This window comes from Molothrus ater, chromosome 2, assembly GCF_012460135.2.
Source record: "Molothrus ater isolate BHLD 08-10-18 breed brown headed cowbird chromosome 2, BPBGC_Mater_1.1, whole genome shotgun sequence".
Classification (NCBI taxonomy): domain Eukaryota; kingdom Metazoa; phylum Chordata; class Aves; order Passeriformes; family Icteridae; genus Molothrus; species Molothrus ater.
In genome coordinates, this window is record NC_050479.2 from 26305311 (window position 1) to 26329495 (window position 24185).

General features: G+C 38.7%; 1 protein-coding gene across 11 annotated transcripts in view; it reads left to right on the forward strand.

Moving 5' to 3' along the window:
* MCF2L (MCF.2 cell line derived transforming sequence like) overlaps window positions 1-24185 on the forward strand; it is a 157260-nt gene that overhangs the window by 108905 nt on the left and 24170 nt on the right. For all 11 annotated transcript variants that reach the window (XM_036406419.2, XM_036406427.2, XM_036406435.2 and 8 more), the window contains 6 exons: window positions 9262-9352; window positions 18979-19098; window positions 19928-20044; window positions 20553-20702; window positions 21376-21500; window positions 23209-23323. In XM_036406419.2, the coding sequence (XP_036262312.1) occupies window positions 9262-9352; window positions 18979-19098; window positions 19928-20044; window positions 20553-20702; window positions 21376-21500; window positions 23209-23323 (718 nt within the window). The remainder of the gene's footprint in view (window positions 1-9261; window positions 9353-18978; window positions 19099-19927; window positions 20045-20552; window positions 20703-21375; window positions 21501-23208; window positions 23324-24185) is intronic.

Genomic DNA, 24185 nt, shown 5'->3' on the forward strand with positions numbered 1-24185 from the left:
TGCCCGCTTGCTGAAATATCCTAAAATGCAATTTTGGTTATTTGATGGTTCCCCAGTCTTGAGAAAATTGCAATACAGTGTGTTTTTAGACATGCCTGGGGCATGAACTAATAACAGCTGAGACCCAAAGTAAGCATAATAGGAAAGGAAAGAGAGAAGGTTTTCATCAGTGGTACCCTGGATAAGATTTAGGGAGAGTTAGCTGGAATGCAGAGAAATCAGAAAAAAAAAAAAGGTGCATAGCTGAGGAAGGGAAATGCATCAAATTTCTTATCTGAACCTTGTCTAATCATGAAGCTTTAACAGGTTCAACTCTGTTATAAATGATCAAATCGAGAGCCAAATTTATAAGAAAATTTAGCAATGATTTATTAAATTGTCAGTGAAACAGAATTTCCATCAGCAAAAACCACCACAGCCAAGGGCAGTGCCGAGCCCGGGATGGGCGCTGGGTGAACACACGGACCTGACCCCGAATGTCGGAGTCTCCCCTGCTCACACCGGCTGCTTTGCGCAGCGAGCTTATATACAGTTTATTCCGCCTGAGGCTGAGATGACCGAATGTTCCTCTGTGTCCCTTCACATGCAGGACCGGGGCCATACATGTGCAGGGTTAGACAAAAGTTCAGTCCGGGTGTCTGGATGTTGTCAGAGCACTCGGAGAAGTTGGCATTCACATGTAACAGGGTGGCGCCGGTGATCACAGTAGTAGATGCAATCTTCGAGGTGCGAAATCCCTCTTGGGTGGTCCTGGCATTCCAGGGAAGTCAGTGATCATCGCCCAGGAAGGTTCCATTCTTACCTTAAAGGACTTGATATTATCTTAACGTGTCCAGGAAGTGTCCGGGAACTGGATGAATAGGACTCTGCTCCCAGCTGGGGTGGTCAAAAGACATATCTTGGATCTTACAATATTTTATACATAGCATGAATTATCTCTATCATATACTACAAACTCCAACACAGAAGCTCAGAGTTTCTTAATTTCCTGTGCAGCGAAATCTGTTTCTGTGAAGGGAAGGCAGTAGCTATCAAAAAACAGAATAAAGAGACAGTGTAAATGCTTTGGGTTTTTAAATGTGCATTTAAAAACATATCTATTCATAGAATTTCAGTACAGAATTAATTAGATTGTAAAATAGTATGGATATTGTTTTGGAGAGGTGGAAGGAGGGGAAGAAATTTTTATTTTCAAAATCAGTTTTGAAGCATAAGCATCAATAAGAAATTGTTTCTGCCTTCTTGCTTGCAGGTTGTGCTGCTGCTATGGAATGTCACAGCATCAGCTATGTTGGGTGAAATGTAGCTGTTAGTGGCAAGAGATTAAAAGATAATAATTTTTACTTGGCATTCAGTGATTTTGGACAGACCACTAGAGGCTGCACTTGTATAACAGCACTTCTGGCTCTCTTCTTTTAAATTTCCTCTGCTGGAACTCCTTCTCTTTCCTGTATTGCTTCATGAACAGTGGCCAGCCTTAGTTTGAGCTGGGTGGGTTTTGCCTTCCGCAGTTACAGTTCATTGAGCTGACTATGACAGGGCTCAGTAATGAAACAGAACAAATTTTTCTACATCAAGAGCCTTCTTTTGTGTTGAAGAACAGTACAGGTTGCTCACTGGTTAAACACAGTAAGGAGGATCTGGCAAGATTTTCTCTGACTCCAGAGATGAGGCTATGGAGAGACAGGTGCAGTGCAGAGACTTCCACACCACCAGGCACCAGTTTTAAATTCAGCACCTCAGGGAGTTTGAGGTGAGCCTGTTCCTTGGGTCTGCTTTGGATGATTTTTCAATGAGACAGAAGAGATGGACATGTCCTTCCAGCACTTCTCCACTAGCTGACTTCTTCAGTGTTTTCAGTAGAAGAGATAGACATTACAAAAACTGAAGCCAAAACTATATTAATTCTGTCTGAAATTACAGAATTCATGTGGGAAGTTGTTAATCATTGCATTCCTATTTCTGCCCCGTATGCAGTGCCATGTACCATAGATAGAGTGCACCTGTAATTTCTGTTTTTTCTCATAAATATTGCTGGAATAAGAACTGATTGCTTATGGACTAGTTACACACCTCAGCTGAAAGTGATTCTTGTAGGAATCTGAACTGAGCTGTCATAAATGAGTATCACCATAAGATGTCAGTTTTGTCACTGTTTGAGCGGGAGCCACAATGTCATGCCAGTTTGCTTTAGGGGCTCAGGAGGTCTGCTAGGTAGCCAAAGAGCTTCATCTGGGTGTTCATAAATACTGCCTTTGTTAGGGCCAATTCTGTCCACAGATTTGTTCAGGATACTTGACCTCAGTTAGTCATACATCTACATCTGTGGCAGAACTTGGCACCCCACTGCTATTTTCTGTCTAAGGGACTGAATGCCATGACAGCAACATGCAGTTGTATATGCAGCCATTTTTTGGAAATATGTTTTCATTCTATTTCTTTTCTTGGCAGATGGTTTCTTTGCCCCTGATATCTCAATTACAATGCAAGTCTCAACTTTTCTGTGGAAAAAATTAGAAAATATAATTCTAAAGTTTGCTAATTTAGAGCAAGTGTAGTTAATGGGAAGGTTTTACTGTTCAGAACATTTCCAACTTGTTTTAGGGGTGTAATTACTTTGTGATTACATATTTTATAATTTCATTAGTATCAAAAATGATAAATTGCAAGTTCAGAATATAATTTGTAACATTATGTAACTTTATGAAATGTGACATTTGTAACACATTCTAAAGGATTATAACTTCTTTTATTTGCCAGGCTACTCTTCAGTTATATGCTTTTAAACACTAATTTAAATGCAGTTTTTTAGAAAACTCATTAAGAAAGATCTGGAATAGCAGCAGGCTTACAAAGCACCATTCAGCTTAGATACAGTGTTAAAACCTACAGGCTTGCTTTGCAATTGAAACCACGAAATTCAATGTAAGAGCTCATATGGCTGGTTTATAGATCTTTTTCAGTTCCTGCTATCTCTAAATTGTTTTAATCAGGAACCTTCTGCAGTGAGGCTGGGTACTTTGGGCTATAAAAGCCTTGAGATAATATCTGAGGCTTTCAAAATGGAGCTTTGAGGAATATGATGTATATCAACCTATTTTCATCATTTACTCGAGGAAGCACAAGTCTGCTTTCTTTTCCTTAGAGATGTTGGTTTAAAATGTAAAGTCCCTAAGTTTAGTTTTACTTTAGATTGTGAGAAAGAAGCTGTCATAAGATGAAAATATTTAAAGACCAAATGAGTACAAGACATTTTAAAATTATTAAGCAGCTTTAAAACATTTTAAAATTAGGAGTACATGCCAAATATGATATTTTTTGTGTCTTTTTTTAAATACCCAGCAGGTGGATTTCTTTTGGAATGAAGTGGATGAATTGGCCAGTTCTGAAACAAAGCAAGCTTTACAATAATGACCAAGCAAGAATTGTAAGAAAATGAAACTGTTCTAGACCTAATTACAGTTTAGTGGCTGGGTGCTACATTTTGTATAATGTTACAGCTGATTTTTTTTTCTTTCTTTTTTTGTGTCAAGTTCAAAACCCATTAAATTACTCTGCTCTAGGAAACACTGCATCCTCTAGGATGTAGCTAATGATCAAATTGCAGTGTGGGTTACTCTACACAAGGGGCAGGAGCAGAGGAGATGTGCAGCAAGGCCATGCCAGGTGAATTGTCACTGCCCTTTTCCTTGCTGGCAAACCAGCATAAAACTGGTGCAGTGAAATGTCACCACAGGGCTTAGCTGGCTTTTTTTTTTCCTTTCCTAGTTGCTGTACTGGAGATTTTTATTTTGATTTGTTAATGCCATTGATATCGCATTCTTCACTATATTATTTGACTGTCTCCTAGAGCTTGTAAAGGCCATTAAGGAGGTGGCTCTTCTCTGCTTCCATTATTTGCTGGGGCAATTCTGGTTTCATTTTTTTAGTGTGTGAAACACTGATGATTAAGAAAGAATTTTTGTCTCCTCTTCACCCCCCAAGAAATCATTCCTAGCAGCAACAGGAGAGATGGAGAAGTAGTCTTTGAGATGGCTCAGGCTCAGTCAGTTAAGTGTCTTGTCTCTGCAAATGTAGAATGCAAAGTTCCTCTTGGGAAGCAGCAACCTTGCTCATTAAGTGTCTGATTTCCAATGGCCTGTTCCTAAGGTAAGTGACCAATGATAAGTGGGTGAACCAATTCCAAGTCTTTCTTACATAGGTTTACAGTTGTATGCCAAAAAAGATCAGGATTTGCAAGGTGCCCCAGGCCTCACATCTTTTGAAGCAGTATGTGTGTGTCACTGTGCTGAGGGTGAGGAAGCTTTAGCATAGGGTGGTACCAAGGTTCTGCTTATGATACAGATGGCTGCAGACATTGCCTTGGTGCTCTGTTCAGTGCAGTAATTCTTTGTCAAATGTTGTTCAGCTTGTCAAATGTTGTTCAGCTACTATGGAAATAGCTGTCCAGCCCTTGAGAGCAAGAATTTCTAGTCCATTTGTATGCTGAGATAGTTGAGGTAGGGAACAGTCCTGACTGTCATGTAGGCCAACTGTTTAATAATAAAGCTCTAAGACTGAATTTCAGTTTTAAATAAGTGGACTCAAGTAACCTAAAATGCTGTACAGAATTTCAAACATGCAGAGGTTTGATGCTTTCAGGTCTCTGTGATTAACCCAAAGATTTGCTTTGTTTCATTTGTAGCAGAGACCAATACTAAATGCTAAATGTATACTAAATTCTTTCATACAGCAGTGTAGAAGCAGTAGGAAATTATTGGTGTAGCAGTTGTCACCACCCATACCTTGGAGAAATGCAAGGATCTTTCAGAGGATGTTTATGTAATTTCTTCCACATACCCCAGAGGGAAGTTTCTTTCCACAGTCCCATGTACTATAAGCTTTCCCACCCTTTCCCCCAAGTGCATGAGCTAATAAGTCTTGCAAACAAGACAAAGAGGAGATGTCCCCATAATCTAAACTGAGGAGTCACTAAGTGGAAAATTCAGTTCCTGCTCTGCATGGGAAAGGCTGCTTGTTGGGCAGGTGTTTCAACCTCACTGTCACCTCCTCCTGATGGTTGTACACTGGCTCCCCAGGACAGGAGGAGGGGCCTGAGCAGAAAGTCCATCCTCTGCTGCATTTTCTGTGGCCCTCCTCCTCTTCCTCACTTTCTACCTTTCTAACCTGGTCTTTGTGAGTTTGCTGGACACATTTCCTGCAAAAGCAGGGATGGTTCCCTGCCTGTCTAAAAATGTTCTGTTCTTTGTTCTGGTTAATAAACAGAAGAACAGTGCTTATCCCATGATGTTTTGAGTTTTTTGTTTTGGTCTGGGGGATTTTTTTTGTGCATATATTAGGAGAGAAACAAAGGAAGGAAATACTAAATTTGAATTAGAAGTTTATATAAATTATGTTTCAGAAAGTACACCGGATACAAGTTAATACATTAAAGACAAAAAAGGTCATATGGGAAATGTTAACAAGCCTGAATAGACAGGTGCTTCTGCTAAAGTTTTCTAATATTTTTCACTGTAAGAGTTGTTTTCTAGTCCTTTACAACTATGCCAAATTTTCTTTCTATTTTTGAGGTGCCACCTGATTTTATGGTGTAAAGTTCAGCCAAAATAGCTGTGTGGTTCCTAAGATGCCAGGGAACAAATCCACCATGCTCTTCAAACATTGCGACAATTGTTTGAGAAGCTCAAGTGTCTACTTCCTTTGTTCAAGGACTCAGACTTGACACTCAGAAGAATGATGGCTTTTGTGTCAAGAAAGTACCTTGAGAAAAATCTGCCTAAACCCCAGGCCACAGATGCTAAGTAATTACTCAAGCCCATTGCCAAAAGTGTCCTGCTTCATCCTGGAGCTGAGCAGGAGCTTCTGTGTGGTTACAGGATGAGCTGCTCTAGAGCCAGGTCTGCTTCCAGGAAGGCTGTGGCATGGGGTGTGGGTGCCACCTCTTGGGCAGCAGGCAGTGCAGACAAGCTGCTGGACTCCACAGGCAGGAGCACAGCTGAGGGAAGTGTCCACCCAAGGAAAGGCACTGGGAGATGGAGTGGGACATAGCATACAGTTGGAGGATGAAGGGACTATGATATTCAGGAAGGGGTGAGAACTGATGTCATTCATCCTGAAAGTCTAAAATTAAAAAGAAAATTAAAAAGACTTTTTGCATTGCTCTTGGGATAAGGAGTGATGAATGGGAGAGACAAATGTCAGTTGTGGAGACAAGTTTATTGGGGAGTGATGCAGAGGCATGAGAAGATGTGAGCTAAGCTGATGAGTGCAGTGCAGCTGGACCAAGGCAGGGAAAAAAGCTTGATGAACTTTTGATGAGCTGTGCCCATCAGAGCATGCTTCTGCTGAGACAGTGAGAGCATAAAAATTGCATTCTTCTCAAGGACATGGAGGGGTAGGGGAAAATCATTATCAGGATAAAACATAATAAATATGGCTGAGGGATAGAGGGACAGCTGGCAGTCACAGTTAAATCAGGAGCCAAAGGAAAATTGAGTAAGTGCTTGTTTCCAAAGCACCATTCCCTATGCCCTAGAAAGGAGGAGGGTATTGCAAGGTGTCTTGCATCCCCATGTGCAGGTGCGTGTCTGGCAGCAAGGAGAGGTCAGTAGAACAAGGGTACATTGGCAAACAGACCTGTTTTCAATATTTACTTTTCTTGAATGCATGACTTTGTTCTCTTTGTAATGTTCTCAACTTTGTTGTACACAATGTCTTAGTTTGGTTTGTTGCTTCCTGCCTGGGACTTGCTGGAGCTGGATCCCAGACTCCAGAGCCAGGCCTTTGCAACAAGGCTCTGTTGTCAAGATAACAAATACTTTTCCCACCCTGATTGATTTGGAACAGGGCATGTAATTTTTTTTTTTCCCACCGGTCTATATTAATGGAGTGTTAACAGTTTGAAGTCAGATCCTCAAGACTTTGCCACCGGGTCTCTTCTGGGCAGCAGTGGGGAATCCTGGCTTTTTATGTCTGAGCTTGCTGATTCATGCAAGCACACAACATATTTCATCCTTCTATTTGATCCAGTGGAAAAAGAAGGTTGGCTGAAGACGTCTTTTGGGCTATCTTAGAGATGTGCTTTTCTTTGTTAATTCTTCCACTTAAGTAAGCCTTGTCTTTTTATTTTTCTAGGATATTGATATTAAGCTCTGCTTATTGTCAGGTGTTTAGGCAGGTGATTAACTGTGTGGAGCTGCCATGTAGATAATTTCTGGGATCCCAGCTGAGCCTGTATTTTCGTGTGCTCCTAGAGAGAAATCCTATTGGTGCTCTTTCAGAGGCTTTAATTTTATTAATATTGCACTGAAATATCAGTACTTTCTTGAAAGACTATACAGATGTTGCATTTAGGTACTCTGAGATTATGCTTCCTCTGAGGAGGTATGGAGGGATTTCAGGGCTCCTGGGACCTTCTGCTGAGTGGGGGAAAATAGACTCTTTATGAGTCTTAATACACTCCAAAATCCACACTGGCTCCTTTGGGGACAGCTGTAGCACTTTTTTCACTCCATTGATCCACATTAAGGCTGTGTACCCATTGAGTTTGTTTTGCCATCTGATTATTGTGGCACATGGTTGCTATTATAATTTTATTTTGCTCAGTCACTAAAGGTTAAAATTGTGAGACCTTTAAACGGGGAACAGGAAGAGGCTAAAATCAGTCTTAATCTCTCTCCTCCTCTTGCCCTTTAAATAAAGAAAAATAAGAGAGGAAACTTTAGTAAATCATGGAAATTTACTGTAGTGGGAAGCATATTGCTAATATAAAGCCCTGTTTGTCTGCAAGGGTTGTCAGGCTTACAAGGCAAGTGCTCAGATGTTGTTTATCAGTGTTGTCCTAACCCAGAGGCAAGAGTTAAGTAACATGCCCTGAATGTGGGCAGTGAGGATCACTTCTAATATTCTGCTGTGCTGAAAGGACTGCTTAGCTTCTTCTGGAAGAAAGCAAGGGCTCCTTTGCATTTCTAATGATTATTCATGTTTCCCACTGATGAGTATGTCTGTAAATTTGAGAGATGCTGCATTTTATAAAAGAGAGGGAATAAACTGTGAGTCCTGTTTAAATCTGTAATTTTGAAGAGTAGCTTAAGATGACACATCTGGGTACCTGTGTTCTTCACCCTCCTAAACATCTCTTATCATTATGCTACTGACATAATCTTATCAAGAAAAGCTGATGTTTCCATGATTCAGCAATCTTGAATAAAGAATCCTGACATTCTGTTGTGTTGATTTTTATTTTTTCTTTTCAGATATTACCATAACAAATTGATGCACAGTATTTCTAAAGGTCACACAGTGCCACAGCAGGCCTTGCAATAAATCATCAGATGTAAAAATACAGTACATATACTGAAAAAAGAGCAAATGTATGAGAAAACAATTAATCTGAGCCTGTCTGCCTTGCATTTGCCTGCTGTTTCCATTTTGATTGCGATTGGCTGGCAAGGGCTGCTGCTGGCATTGCACAATTGGCTTAGATGGGGAATTACAAAACAGGAGCACATCCCTTGGTCAGGGCTCGGTAGCACATGCAGCTGAGCACAGGCAAAAGAGAAAGGTCACCCGTACGGCAGGATTGGAGCAGAATCTCTCTCACAGATGTTTCCATTCGAGAGGAGTGCCTCTGAGCTCGTTGTTCTCATCTGTGGTTTGAAGAGCTTAAATGCCCTAAGGTTTTTTTGTTTGAGTGAATGTGAAAATGCACCTAGGAAGAAGTTTACAGCCTGGAGGCGTATGAGGATTTCAGATGCATGGAGCAGTATCATGGAATGATCAGAAGGATCTGATGGTTTTCAGGAGTTTTAAGTATCACTGAGGAGGAAGGCAATTCAAACAGAAGGTTAAAAAGCAGATGCAAAAGGAAAACAACTTCATTTTGATCCTGAAATTATACTGACAACATCATGAGGAAGGGATTATATCAGCACCAAACAGTGGAGAATCAATCAGTCTCATTTTCTTCTGAAATAATCCCTGTGCAATAAATGTAAATACTATCTTTTGTGAAAAAGAAGACTTCATTATTTGAATGCATTTTGAAACTCTGCAAAACGCTGTGGGACTGCTGCATCTTTGCAATGGTGTATAATGTATCTTTATTTAAGATATTTATATGAAGAAAATTCTGCACAAAAAGGTCAAGCTACTTTTTTTTTTCACTGTTTTTTGACTGCTTTTCTGTGTGAGGGAATCAGGAGTTACATTTGTATTTTTAACTAAACTTTCCTGTTTTCTTCTCTCCTCCTCCAAACTTAGTTTACGAGATGCTGGAATTGGATTTATTCTTGTCATAGATCGCAGACAGGACAAATGGACCTCTGTGAAAGCTTCCATACTGCGGATAGCAGTGAGTACTCTCTTAAATTACTCCTTAGAAAGATTTTTCTATGTTGAATCATCCTCTTACAAGTGGAAAAACATATTTTTTTTTTTTTCTTTTCAACAATATGTCAGCTAATAGATGATACAGAAGGTACCCAGTAGGTCTTTTTGTATCCCAGACAGAGCATCATGTGTCTATGATGTGCTTTTAATGCAGTCTGCAGCTCAGGACATCTTCCTAAGTATGCACTTGGAGAGAGTCAATGTGTGGGCATGCAGCTCTCCCAGGTGGGAGCTGATGTTTGCATGGACACCCCATGGGTCCCATAGAGTTTTCACTATTCAAGTGAAGAAATGAGGGTGAGGGTCCTGGTTGAGTTTACCACTTGTGAAAGGAGTTCACATGGAAAAACTGTTCTTCTGATGTTTGATTTAAAACAAGCATTATATGTAAGCAAGAAAATCTTATGTGCCTCCTATGATCAATCAACAGTGCATGCTCTTAACTTTCCCAGTCTCCCTTTCAAGTAATATGAAAAAGAACTTTATTAGAGGCTATTTTTCCCTTTTCTTTTTTCAAAAGGAAGGAAGGACAGATTCATGTTTATCATGTGCTTATTCTACTGCTGGTTTACTTGGTTTTTAAAGTTTTTGGTTCATTTGTTGCCTTTTTTTTCTTCCTTTTTATCCTTGCTTGAATTGTTAGAGTCAATAGTAAGGGCTGAAAAACAAATCTATAAATATCTTTTAATTTTTAATGGCTGAAAAATTTTGACTTTGTAAGATAAAAGTCAAATCAAAACAGTAAATGTCATTTTAATGTCGCCTGATTATGGCCAAAGAATTTTTTGTATTATAAGTTAAAATTAGTTTATTACTTTAAAGTAATGCATCTTTAAAGGTAGTATATTACTCCCACTATATGATGTTTTATGAATGAATATATAATGATATAATATTCCCACAATACAACTCTTTACACAATAATCAAGGTAGAAATGTTAAAACATTGAAAATACATTAAAGTATCAGCAAAATTTGCTTTAGCAGCTCAATTTGAAATTTTGAGATGCAGCATTGAGTAGAACCCAGTAGTGAAAACTGAGAGCAGCATAATTTAGGATGATTGAAGAAAAAGGCCTCTATCTGGAGGTTTGGCGTCTCTCAAAAGTCAGTGCTGTAGTTTCTGTTCAAGGACAGATAAGTGTTGCCCAGATTATGGTCCTTTTATTTGCATAATTGGGGTTGTGAGGGTTAGGGAGCAACTGCAGACAAGTTGCTTATGGCTGTGACGATAACATTTATGGTAACATTCCTCCAGTGTGTGTTACTTTGCTTTGAAGCACAGTGAACAGAAGTGAGCAACTATTCCCCACTCTAAGGGGTCTGTCACTGTCGTGATGGTGTTGGTGCCTAAGGGATTTAGGATGTTAAGTGCAGGAGCACTGCACAGTTGCACTACTGCAGCTGATGGGTTATTTTGCTTTTTTCAGCTTTTCTCAGCTTTTTCATTCTTCTGTGAGCTTTTTCTGAAAGAAGAATCGTGCTTCTTAGCTGAAGTCTAATCTGTTAAAGGCAGGATTTTTTATATTTGCTTCTCTGTTGAACAGCAACAGTGTTGGCTTTCAATTGTACCCATGTATATATATTTATAGCAGTCCTCCTGTTGGGCTGCACCAATAGTCACATCAGCCCTGAACACTTGAAAATTTTGTGTTCCTATTCCAAAAGAAGATGTAGTGAAGAATTGTTTGCTCTTGACCATCATATCTTTGCTATAGTATTTGATATAAATGAAATCTAATGCATTTCAGCTGTCTGTTGTTTAACAAAAACACAAAGCCAAATATACAAGATATGTATATTGTGCCAAATTAGTGAGGTCCTATTGATAGACAAAGATTTCTTTTGAGTGGCTCAAAGGTAACTGAAGATTTCCACTTGTTTGGTTTTTCTAACAAGAATTGTCTTTTGATGGTTTTCAATTTCAATTCAGAATTGTCTTTTGGTGGTTTTGAAGCATCTGAGTTATTTGGGCTATCCAGACTGTGCTCGATGTCTGAAAGCCTGATGGCTCTGGTAGTTTCAATCACAGAATCACAGAATGGTTTGGATGGAAGGGACCTTCAAGATCATCTAGTTCCAACACCCCTACCATGGGCAGGGACACCTTTCACTAGATAAGGTGGCTCAAAGCCCCATCCAAGCCTGGCCTTGAACATTTCCAGGCATCAGAAATTCCTGCTTCTCTGAGTAACCTATTCTAGAGCCTTGCCATCCCCACAGTAAATAATTTCTTCCTACTGTCCCATCTAAACCTACTTCCTTTCAATTTGAAGCCATTTCCCTTTTTTTTAAATTTTTCTTTATTTTTATTTTTATTGCTGAAGCTTATTGCTGTGTGTGAAGTCAGGAGTCTCATGTTATTTGAGATGAGAGCTTTGGCTGTCGGTTTATTTTATCATTTCTGCCATCTTACCTGTTTTTTCTCTAATCATCCTGAAGGAGTTAACCCTCTTGATTTGTGAAATCAGAATTGCCAGCATAGAGTGCTATGGCTGGAGCACTGCCTGACAGGAATATCCTGGCTGGAGCATCTGCCCATCACTAATACCCTGGCAACTGTAGGACATGTATTTGTAAGCACTGAGCAGCTGTTAAACAGAAATTCATATTAGCATGGATTTGTTATTATTATTCTTGTTATTTTCAAGACTCTTCATACACATTTGATTTGTACTAGTGCGTATTGGAAGTATGTTTTGAAACAAAAGTAACAAAATGTTTTGTTTCAGGCTGAAATTATTGTGAAAAATGTATTATTAAAAATTCTAAGCTTCATTTTTCCTTCTTTGTTGTTAGGGTTATGAGCAGAAAATGAGCAATGATGAGCTGAATCTGTATTTCATGCTGATACTTAAAGGTTGTTGTAGTCAAGACTTTGGAGGTGAGGTTAACCCTATTTTTGCAGACATAGTGGAAGGCCAGTGACTGCACTGCTTGCCCAGGGTGACTGCTGCTGCAGCACATGCAGTGCAGGGGGACTGAGAGCAAAGCCAGGGTCCGGGGCTGAACTATGACATTTATTTTCCTGGATGTGACAGAGATTGTGGCAAGAACATGCCCAGGCATTCAAACTTTGCTATTGTTTTATTCTACTTGATGAAGTTGCAATGAGCAGGCAGCCCAGGATGTTGTTGTGAGCAAGCACAAGAATGCAGGCTCTGTGGCTTAAGAGACACTGCAAACAACATTGTTCTTTTTATTTCTCACCTGATTTAGCTGAAGTGAACTTATTAGCCTAGGAAGAATTTGGTCTATTGGGATAGTCAGACTGAGATGTGAAATTCTGGTAGAGATTCCAAGAGCAAGTTTAATGTTAAGTGTGAAGTCTTGATAGCAAATTGTCATGTTGTTAGAGAGACAGTAGAATCTGAAAGTTCTTACAAGAAAAATACTGAACTTAGTAGTTGCAAATTGTTCACTTGTAATACATTATTGTTTGAAGATACAAAATTTTTTCAGCTTTTTGCCCTGTCACCTGTGATGATTCTTCTAAATTTGTATTAGAATGTCCTGTTTTCAGTAAAACATAGTATTCAGAGTATAAAGAGACATGCAAGACCTTGCTGAACCTTTTAGCTCCTGTGGCTGGGCAATTACGTAGTCTCATGGATAAGTGTGCAAGGAGGAGCAGTCATGGTGGCTGGTAAAGCAGCTCTGCATTGTCCCAGCTGAAGTTGGGTGAATGACAAATGCCAGACAAACTGATCCACTTGTCCTTTCCATGCAGTCAAAAATGACTCTTTTTTTTATCCTTTTTTTTTTTCTCTCCTAATGTTATCATACCCAAAAATGCAATATTCAATCCACAGTTGTAGGAGCAAGGCTTTTTACTGATCAATGTGTTCTAGGATTTCACACTGCTATCTTCACAGTTCCAGTGTATTTTCTTTTAAAAATGAAGTCAGTGTCATTACATTGTATTAGTTTCTTGTTGTCCTGTCAACATTGTCTTCCTCCATCTAGAGGGAAAGGTTGCAGTGTGAACTCACTCTTTTAGACAAACAAAAAACTGCACTCAACATCATTAAAAGTTTTACCATAGCCATTCATCAACCTCAACCCAGGGAAAATAAACTTCCTTGGTGCATAGGGCATAACGTACCTGTGGGCAACTGCTCTTGAGTAAGCATTAGGATGGAGGTTGGTTGTTTTGTTGGTGAGGAATTTTTATCCATTTACAAAACTTTGCAGCCCTTTCTAAATGGGACAAGAGATGAGTTTTATTCTGCCTCCTGGAAAAGAAATCTGCTTTGTGATTTGCCACCCCTAATTAAGGATGCACTGCGTGCAGATTTCATGCCTTTTGTTTTGGACTGCCTTGTCCAGAGCACTGCTTTTCTTAGCTGTTCATAAATCAAAATGCAGTCTTCAGTGTAACAGTGGCTTAGCCTATTAATTTCTTTGAAGATCAGGGCCAAGACTGCTGGCTGGCAGGAAGAAACCTGAAGCCAATGGACACAGCGCACCAGAATGCATAGGTTGGACTCAATGATTGTGGAGGTCTTTTCCAACCTAATTGATTCTTTGATTTTGTAATACCAGCCTAAACCTTGCAGAAGTTAGGCAGTCCCATTTCTGTGCCATCTGGAATCTTACTGGTTTGATATCCAAGGTGAGAAATGATGAATTGCAGTAATCCAACTTTGAGTTCTTTGGCCTTGTTTGTAGAGATGTTGAGTTTCTTAGTGAGTTCTTGATGTAGAAAAGATATGTTTTTTAAGTGGTGCCCCATGAAAGGCACTGTTTTATATTTATATGGGATAGGTATTTCCCTTTAGCCCAGTTTCTAGTTAGCTTTTTGCATCATGTCCTGAAAAGTAGTGACACTTCACACTTTGTATGACTTAAGTTTGAAAACACTGCTCTTCTTTCAGCCCCAGTCATGTTTCTCATTTTGCTTGGATTTAAGACTAGAACTTGGCAGCATGATGGAGCTGGAACAGTATTTGTATTAATTTTGTGGCTATTGTTATGACTGAGTACAGTAAATGATAAATGAGTACGTTTATTTTGAGATCAGTATGGTTTTGTCTGATTGCCTTGGATGTTTTGAGACTACTTCAAATGCAGGCACTTTTGCAGTTATCCTTGTGTACTTAGCCATTTTTATTTATTTTATGTGTTTGTTGAATATGTGAAAACAGAAGTGAGTCACTTAAACTCAGAAAGCAGGACCATAATGTCACAAGCATTAAATATAGATCTAATGCAAAACAGTCCTATGTTTTTAAAACTAGATTTCAAGCTGCTCTTTTTATGAACTGATTTAATTCAAGATTCTTTTGTGACAAGAATTATGTGTAAGGCACTTGTTCATTTTAGCCAGGAATAAACAGTCTTAAATAGGTAAGCAAGTAGTTATTAAGCCCTTTATATACAGAAGTATTTTGGAAAGAAGTGCTCTGTGGCTTATGGCATACTAATCAGTGCAGAAAGGAAAACAGCACCACAGAGTTTGGTAATGTGGGTATTTTGAAGCTTTTCATAAAATGAAAATGAGTTTTTTTCCAAATATTTTAAGACAGAACTACTAAAACCCAGTCAAGCATTAGCTCTTTGATGGCTCACATATTATACACAATATTTCTGCAAGCTGGCTTAACTTCAGGGTCAATACTGGTGGTACACACAGCCTCTCTGCCAGTAATTTCTGTGAAGAAAAATGATAGTGCAACTAATACATGGTCCAGAGGAGGCCACAAAGGTGATCAGAGGTCTTGGAGCATCTCTCCTATGAGAACAGGCTGAGAGAACTGAGGTTGTTGAGAAGAGAAGGCTCTGGGCCAGACCTCACTGCAGCCTTTTGGTATTTAAAGGGGGCTTATAAAATAGAGGGAGAGTGACTTTACATAGCAGATAGCGGTAGGACAAGGGGGAGTTGTTTTAAACTGAATGAGGAGAGACATTACATGTTAGGAAGCAATTCTTTACTGTATGGGTAGTGAGGCACTGGAGCAGGTTGTCCAGGAAGTTGTGGATGCCTCAGCCCTGGAAGTGTTCAAGGCAAGGTTGGATGAGCACCTGAGAACCTGCTCTAGTGGGAGGTGTTCCTGCCCTAGGGGGAGGGGGGTGTTAGAAATAAGTGATCTTTAAGATCCTTTCCAATCCAATCCGTTCTGTGATTCTATGGTAATTTGATTTTACATTTTGCCCAAAACTCAACTGGGTTCAGTCTATACATTTTCCCCTTTCCAGAAACCTGGGGCATGCAGTGAAATGCTCCCCGTCCCTGAGAAGCAGATGCCTCAAAGCAGGCAGGTTAACCTGCTCCTGAGAAACTATTAATGGGTTTTCTGGAGAACTTAAGAATGTTCCCCATTTTGTCCAGCCAGAAAAGGTTCTTCCCCTTATTCTAGGTTCAGGATACTTGTAGGGCAACAAAGATCTCAGTGTATTGGAACATTTTGATACTGGGGCTGTGCTGTATACGAATTCTTGATTTGATTAGATTTAATCAAAAGCTGATAACAGTGTGCACATCTATATTTTTTCTCTTTAGAATTGACATTGACCTGACTTGATGAGAAAGTGAAGGAGATGAGCAGATAGAAAACTAGTCCCATGACTGTCATGAAATATCAAACAAATGCAAGTGAGATGAATGAATGTATGGGCTGGGCTCTCCTAATTTTTGCAGAGAATATGAAAAACATGACTCCTAGTCTCTTTTGCATTGGCATTAAATCAGATAAATTCAATATTTGAGACAAGATGTTGAGGGTACTGTTAATAATAATTAACCTAGTAAAGAAAGACACTTTGCGGAAAAGAAAACCAACCCAGTTTTTGAACATACAAACCCTTCAACAAATCTGAGTAAGGTTCATTGACTTCAGTGAAACAGTCCTTGAAGACACTTTATTTGATAGCACTGCTAAACATAACATGAATATTTTTTGGTGCTTAACATTTAGCAAAGCATTATTGAGAAGTCATTGTTTGTTGTCTGGTTAGCATACAATGGCTTCAAACAAATATGCTGCTGGGCTGGAACAGAGGATTTTTGTTTTGTTCCAGTGTTCAGGGTGAAGTTGACTGGTCAATGAAGTTCACAGGCATCTGTGGAGTATCTCTTACATCATAGCATTGTCTCTACAAGTCACCAGGGCTTTAGCAAAAAAATGTTAGGAAAAGTAGTAGTATTTTGGCAGTGCAGATACAACCTTTGATAAACTGTAATAGCTGGCACAAGTCCAACATTGTTTACTGTAGCACAACTTCCCTTTCTTGTTTCACAAAAATTAATCTGCAGATTTTACTCCTAGCCACAACAAGGGAAGGAGGCATCATTTTTTAAGGCATAGAGTTTTTTTTGAAGAAAGAAACAAAACCAAATGGAGACAGACTAGTGGAGACCAGTTTATACAGTAGACAAAGTCAAAGTAATCTAGAATTTGAGCTTTTGTTCAGAGAGAAGGGAAATTTCTGACAGGTTTTGAATGGGAATGCAAGTGATACCAAGACTTTATTGACCTCAACACCATCATTTTGGGTTGACACATGGAGATACAAAATAATTGCAGTGCATATTCTCTGTTTTCGTTGAATTGAACACCATACTTAATTTAATCATGCAATTAAACTCTGTTTCATAGGACCTAGTACACAGTCCAGAAAAATTTACTATTAGATTCCATTTGGGTACTGCTGTCTGCTTCAGTAATAGCCTAAATGTAATAAAATCACAGATTGGGTTGGGAGGGACCTTGAAAGACCATCTTTTGTGGGGAAAGGGAGCCTCAATGATATCATCTAGCACTCTGTCCAGGGCATTTCCCAGTGCTCCAAGAGGCTAAATGGGTTGCAGATATTGGCTGCCATGGACAGTGGGTCAGGACATCATGTGGTGGGGTGGATGTCTCACAAGGAGGCACCTTATTTTTTTTCAAAATATGTTACCTAAAAAATATCTCTTCTATCATTTTTATTCTGAAATATTTCATTGCCACTGAATAAACTTCACATTTTGAAGTTAAAGGTAAAAATAACTGCTCAGTTGGACTGAACACTTCTGTTACAGGCACAAAATAGCTTGACATGTCTGTTGAATGAGAGAAGTAAATACAGCTGTCATTCTAAAAGGCTTATCCAGGAGATTTAATTGAAGATTTTTTTGTCTGTTCTTTTAATGCTCTGAAATAAATTTGTGGGTTTGCTTTGTATGGTAATTCAGAAAAAATAGTAAGAAAAGTATAATATTTTCTTTTTCTTCTGAATACAGTCAGAAATTTTCTATGAAAAGTTTTTCCTCTGATAACTATGGGTTAGTAACTTCATAGGCTGCACTTTTTTTAGTGAATTTTAGAGTGCAAGGCTGAGGAGCTAGTGAGGGCACTCAGAAATACCTGGTTTCTGTTCCCAGCCATCAGACTCCTTTGGAACTGCACCACTGTACTTTCTAGAAAATGTGGACATCACTGCGGTGGAGGCAGATTGAGAAGCCCAAGCCTTTAAGGTTCCTTAGACAAATGAAATCTTGGTTGTGTACTGAATATCTGGGGAACCACAATGGATCTTGAAGCTTTCCAGAAAAGTGTTAAACTACTTTTCCCTTTAAAAATTCATAATTTCTAATGCTAAGTACCTGGAACCCTTGGAAACCTCAAAATTGTTATTAAATCACTCTTTAACCTTCCAGATACTAACAGTTCCAGTAGGCTTGGAATAGATCATAGCATAACAGCTCTTCAGTCAGTGGGGCTTTTGTGGTTGCTTTTTTATCTTCCCTCTGGTAAACCAGTTTGCTAGAAAAGTGAAATAACTTCCAACAGTATAATGAAGAAAATTGCATACTTAATCATTATAATGATCATTTCTTTCGTGAATTTCACTGCCTCCCTACAGTGGAAATACTGAATAGAGGAGAATGTTTCCAAGAGTGGCTCCATGCCAAATATGCAAATCTCTGCCACAGCAGAGGTTGATTTTCAATAATTTAATGCTATATTTTTTAAAATTTCTTCTATCTTCTGTTTTCCCTCTACCTGTTGTAGAACTGAGAAAGATCCATCATATTGCTAGTTGGAAGTTGATGAGGAAAAAGAGAACTGAGATTTTTTTATGCTTGATTTTTATTTTTGTCAGCCAAATTAAAGCTTTTTTTTTAAATTACTGCCTGAGAAATTCATCCTCTGTGGCAAAAACTTGTGTAGGCAACTGGCAAGGTAGTATATGCACAAATTAGAAATTTGTTGTTAGGTTTTTACAGAATGATGGAGTTTTCTTTGGGACCTTCTATTAAAGTGAAGATGAAGTAACCATGAAAGTCTTGCTGTTAAAAAAATACTGAGCCACTGCTGTTTGTTCATTAGCCTCCTTGGGTAGGTTGTAATCTTTAGCTGAAGAGCAGTACAAGCCAGCCCTGAAAAAAAATTGATTCCAAGAGAATAGATCCCTGTTCCCAAAGACAAGTACATGTCTTTTGAATGAAGTTCTTTGTACTAGCCATGCAACAATATGATTGGTCACCCCATTATGGGAGGCCTTTAATGCAGTTAGTTTGTGGTTTATCAGGGGCTTCTCCTTGTTCAAAAATATTTTCTGGAGCTGAGGCACAGAAAATAACAGGCTAAACTTGCTTTGCAGGCATCTTTCCCAGGAAACCTGCAATTAGTCCTCGTTCTGCGCCCAACAGGATTTTTTCATCGAGCTCTCTCGGACATTGCTTTCAGATTCAACAAAGATGAGCTTAAAATGAAAGTACCTGTAAGTAATCCTCTGTTTTCACTTTACAACCAGGAATCTGTAAAAGTACTTAAGGTAGCCAAGGGGGACCAAAGAAGCCCCAACAAAAAGCCATGCCTAGAGGCAGTTCTAGCAATTTTAGCTAATTCATGATGGCTTTTTCTTGAAAGAGTATGTGAATTTTGAAGCAGATGCATTTCCCATGGACAAACGCTACGGTTTCTGTCACTTGAGCAAATGTACAATGGATGCCTGTTGTTATGTTGCCAGTAAACCCACAGATTGTACTTTTGTTTGCAAGTGTATGGCTTTTATATTTTAAAATAAAATTTGAAACTATTTAAGCTGATGATATAAAAGTTACTGTACTTACCAGATGTAAATTGCAAGGGGTAAAGATGGTCTTTAAGAAAATATCCCCCCATCTTTCATTTATTTTGGTAAACCAGTGCTTACATGACAAATCCATGTAGGCACTATTATTCAGTCCTGCAGACCCAGGATAACAAGGAAAAATGAACAAGAAATGAATGTTGCTTTTAGAAAATAGCCAAGTACAGTTTAACAAGATAAAAAAAATCTGGCAGTGTTATGCTGTATAATCCATAAGCTTTTTTTTTTTTTATATGCCTGGTGCCCGTGTCCATATTCAGTCGTTTACATTTACATCATCTTCACCTGAAAGAACTGTTAAATTTGTGTTTCTATACCCACAGGAAACTGTTCCATCTCTCACTTTTATATTAAAAAATGCATCTTCTCTGTCAGTGTCTGAAGGATGGGGCTCAGAATCATTAACAAGGGACTTGTCACCACTGATCACGTTCACTTTTTTTCTGTCCTGCTGCAGATCATAATGCTGGGCTCAGTGTCAGAACTGCAGGGTTACATTGATAAGACACAATTAACAGAAGATCTTGGTGGCACCCTGGATTACTGCCACAACAGATGGCTGTCCCGTCGCACTGTAAGTCGTAGGTTTTGTTATAACTTTTCAGCTTAATGAACACTTCTGTTTTATACCCTGTCATTTATAAAACAAATTCCAAGTGATGCAAGTTGACTTGCTCAGTGTGAGAAGATGTTCCCAATGGTACTTAGTCATCTTAGAGAAATAATATGAGTAATAACTTGGGAGGGGTTTTCTGAACACTTGGAGCGAAGGAACTACAGTGTGTTATTGTGTTGAGGTTTATTGGTTTTGCTACAGGAAAGAAAAAGCTCAAATTGTAAAATAACTCCAGATTATAAAAATATGAAGAAGATACACCTGATACAAGCCTAAGAAAAATATACAATTAAGGAATTAATGGTGACGGTATCTGTTGCTTGCAAAATTCTACTTTGGCCATTTTTCAGTCTTGTAATTCATCTGTTTGGGTTTGTTTTAAGAGTTATATTTTGTGTGCTTGTGTTTGTTTGTACATATGTGTGTGATGAACACAAAACATCTTTAATGCTTTTTATTCCAAAAGGCTATAGAAGGTTTCGCCCAAAAGGTTAAGCAAACAGCTCAGATTCTTCAGTCCTTTGGGACTGAGCTGGCTGAAACAGAACTACCAAATGATGTGCAATCAACCAGCTCCCTTCTTGCAACACACACAGAAAAGAAGGACAAAATGAAGGTACGTAAATTTTGTAGAGATGCTGTCTTCTAGTTAAACTGTCCTTTAATTTATAGCTAGCAATATTAATGGAAAATATGGACAATGCTAATAGACAGTAGTAATGTGAACCAATGATATCTTTTTGAGCTTGCTTTTTTTGATGTTAAAAATCCTTTTTGCATTGAAAAATGGCATTTCTTGAAACTAAGTTTACGTATGTACAAATGCATAATGGGTTGTATGAGAAACAGTAATTTCTTTGTAAGTAGTGGTGTGTTTAATTTGTAGTTTTGTTTGCAACAGGAAATTTGATTGTATTTGCATGCATATTAAAATATATGGCCTTTTGAAGCATGAACAAATGTTCTTTCAAAAAGGATTAAATGAAAGCTCTTTGGTGGTTTCAGAACTGTGCATCTAACATTTTTGAGATATTTGTAGCCTAAAGCTACACTAGAAGGCTGTCTACCATGAAAATTTAACTCAGTTACACTGGGGTCTTCAGATGGTAAACATGGAAGAAGCTGACATTTATCATTTACTGTCTGTTGTCAGCCACTGCTTTTAATAAAACTGTGCTTGCTCGAATGCTATTGACATCCTTCTTTCAATTTAGTGCCTTGTGAATTCTGCTTAAAAAAACAACATGCTGCTACAGTGTGTGGGGTTTTTCTTTTGTTTTGTTTTGTAGGAGGACATCAGGGTAGCAGTAGAACAGGGAGATGATATCCTTGGAAGTATTACAAAACCAGTTACTGAGAATCCTGATTACAAACTGAATCAAGATCAGCTAGACAATCAAACAACAGTAGAAAGGTGAGAGGTGTGAAATACTAAATATGCTGCTTTTCTGCTTTTTTGATCCCCCCCCCAGCATCTATATTTAATTCCATATTTATGCTTTGCAAATAAGCAAATGTTTCAATGTGAACATTAGAAATAATTTCAGAAACTACTCCTCTGCTGTCAGATCTGTCCTGAACAAAGTAACCCCCTAAAGTCCACTGCGGGTCACCTGGCTGAAGGAAAATGGGATTGGACTTCTGATACCACACTACACTGCTCTCTTTTTCATTTTTGTTACTTTTGGACTCTATACTTGAGTATCTTTTCCTTATTTTAAAGAATATCAATGCTTTGTTTAGAAACTCAAGTGCAATCCAAGAAATTTTGTGGCTGTACAGAGGGCATGAGTGGAAGACTGAAGTGATCTGTCTCTTCTTTTCAGTAGATTCATCCATTTATCTTTGAAGTGGGAGAGTTTTTTTCTTTTAAACCTGTTAACTTATCAATGTTGTTAGTAGCTTTTAAAGGCTGTTAGGGAGTACACCACTCTTGAAGTATCTAAGCACCGATTTCCTATGTGCTTCCTCTGGGCATATAAGTAATAGGTATAGTTTTCTTCTGCTCCCTGCCTGCCACATACACACCCCCCTCACATTACTGCCAGGTTTGAAGACATTATATCACTGTAGCACAGATGTAAATTTTCACAAAGCTATGAAAGCATAGCTCATTTCCCCCAGGCTGCATTCTGCATTCTTTTTTTGTCTGTCATTCTGTGTTTCTGTTACACTCAGGCTGGCTTTCTTTCCAAATAACTGTCCATTCCAATCCACAAAGCTTGGCAGAAGTCACTTTTTTGGTCACTGTTGCTATCAGCTATCCAAAGACAATCAGGGTGGGGGTTGCTCATTTATCCATAACATTCCTATTCAATACAATATCTGACAGAAATTGGAACAAACTCTGTGTGTGTCACTGCCTTTTCTCTTGTTGGTTTTAACTTGTAAATTCAGAGTTCATTTCTGTAGCATTAAAGACAAAAGTTCATTAAAATTCTGATGGATTGCCTTCCCCAGATGTAGTCTAAGTACAGCAAAATGCACTGTATAAAGTCCATGGGATATCACACTGTCAAATACAATTATAGAACGTAAGTTAAGAAGTGAAAGTTTTAACACATTTGCCAGAATTATAATCAAAGAAGGTTTTCCTCATCACAGTACTGCTGTACACTTGCCTGTGATATTTAATTAATTACTCTGCTTGGAAGAAAAGGAGCAATGGCCTTCAGGTTTATAGTGAGCTTTGCTCCAAAGAATGAAATGTAAGGGCAGCTGCCTGGTCATAGCAGTTCAAATTTTTTACCTTAACTTTTCCTGTTAGCCTAAGGCTTGGGTTCCTGTGAGTCTTAACCCACACACATTTGCATATTTATGTATGTTAGCCTCAGCTCCCCATGTCCCCAGGCCAAAGCTGAGAAGGTGCTTAAAATAAGCACTTGCCCATTTTCCAGAAATTAATGTTTGTGTTGAGTTTCAGTTTTTTACATCAGTTTTATTGTGGGAAATGATACTGTGTGATACAAAAAATGTTTCCTGTATCCAGTTTATTTGTCCTGAAAAATACTGCTTTGGGGAGGCTTTTTTTTATTTACTGTAGAGGATTACATTGTCCCTTGAAGGTTGTACCCATCATTCTTAGAGTAATTTTTTTATGTGTTTTGTTTTGATTTTTAAAGGCTATTGGCTCAATTACATGAAACGGAGACCGCCTTTGATGAGTTTTGGACGAAGCATCAGCAAAAACTAGAGCAGTGTCTGCGCCTTCGGAATTTTGAACAGAATTTCAGAGAGGTGAGAACTTCTTGGTGGCAGTCAATATTTGGTAACATAGAAATGATTCAGAAAATGCTTCCTGCTCTTGATTTTACAGCTCTTGTATGTACTTGCAAGCTTTCTGCAGCCTTTTTCTTGTACTTGCCCTTACTTGACACACTGCTATCTTTACTAGTTTGGATTCTTGCCCATAGAGACATAACATTTTATTTCTTTTTTCTACAGTCTTAGGAAGTTCTTTTCCATGCACCCAGCAGTGTATAAGCATTCAAAAAGTCCTTTGAAACCTGTTCTGTACCACAGAAACATAAAATGCTGCTGCAACACTTTCATCTTGCCAATAGATCCTTTTATGGAACCAAGTCTCAACTAAACATTCTGGCTGAAATTTTATGAAAACTGTCTCCAACACTGTGGGTGGGAAGTTGCAACCATAGTGTTAGAAGCTGGGTGGAGGCTGCACTACAATTTTCACAGCCAGTTTCTGATCTCATGTTGCTTAACTCATGTGCTCGATGACACCTACAGACCCTTTATCCTGGTGTAGCTGATCTCTGAGCATAGCCCCTGTGTCTCCACAAGAGCAACACTCAGAAACACTCTTGCAAGCATTTTTCTGTCTCTAAAACAATTGCTGGAGTGGGGACCTCTCCCTCATGGTCTGCTGTTAACATTAATGTCACTTTGTGTCCTTGTCATCTGGTAAAAGCAAGATCATAAATGTTTCCTTTGCATCTTTTTCTTGCATCTTTTTCAGTTCCAGGCAACAGGATTACTTCACTGCCTTTTCTTTGTATTTGTTTTCCTTTTTAATTGGAGGGGGGAGGTAGGCTGAAAAAAAAAAGGTGCTTTGTCTCTGCCCCAGCAACCACCTAATGTG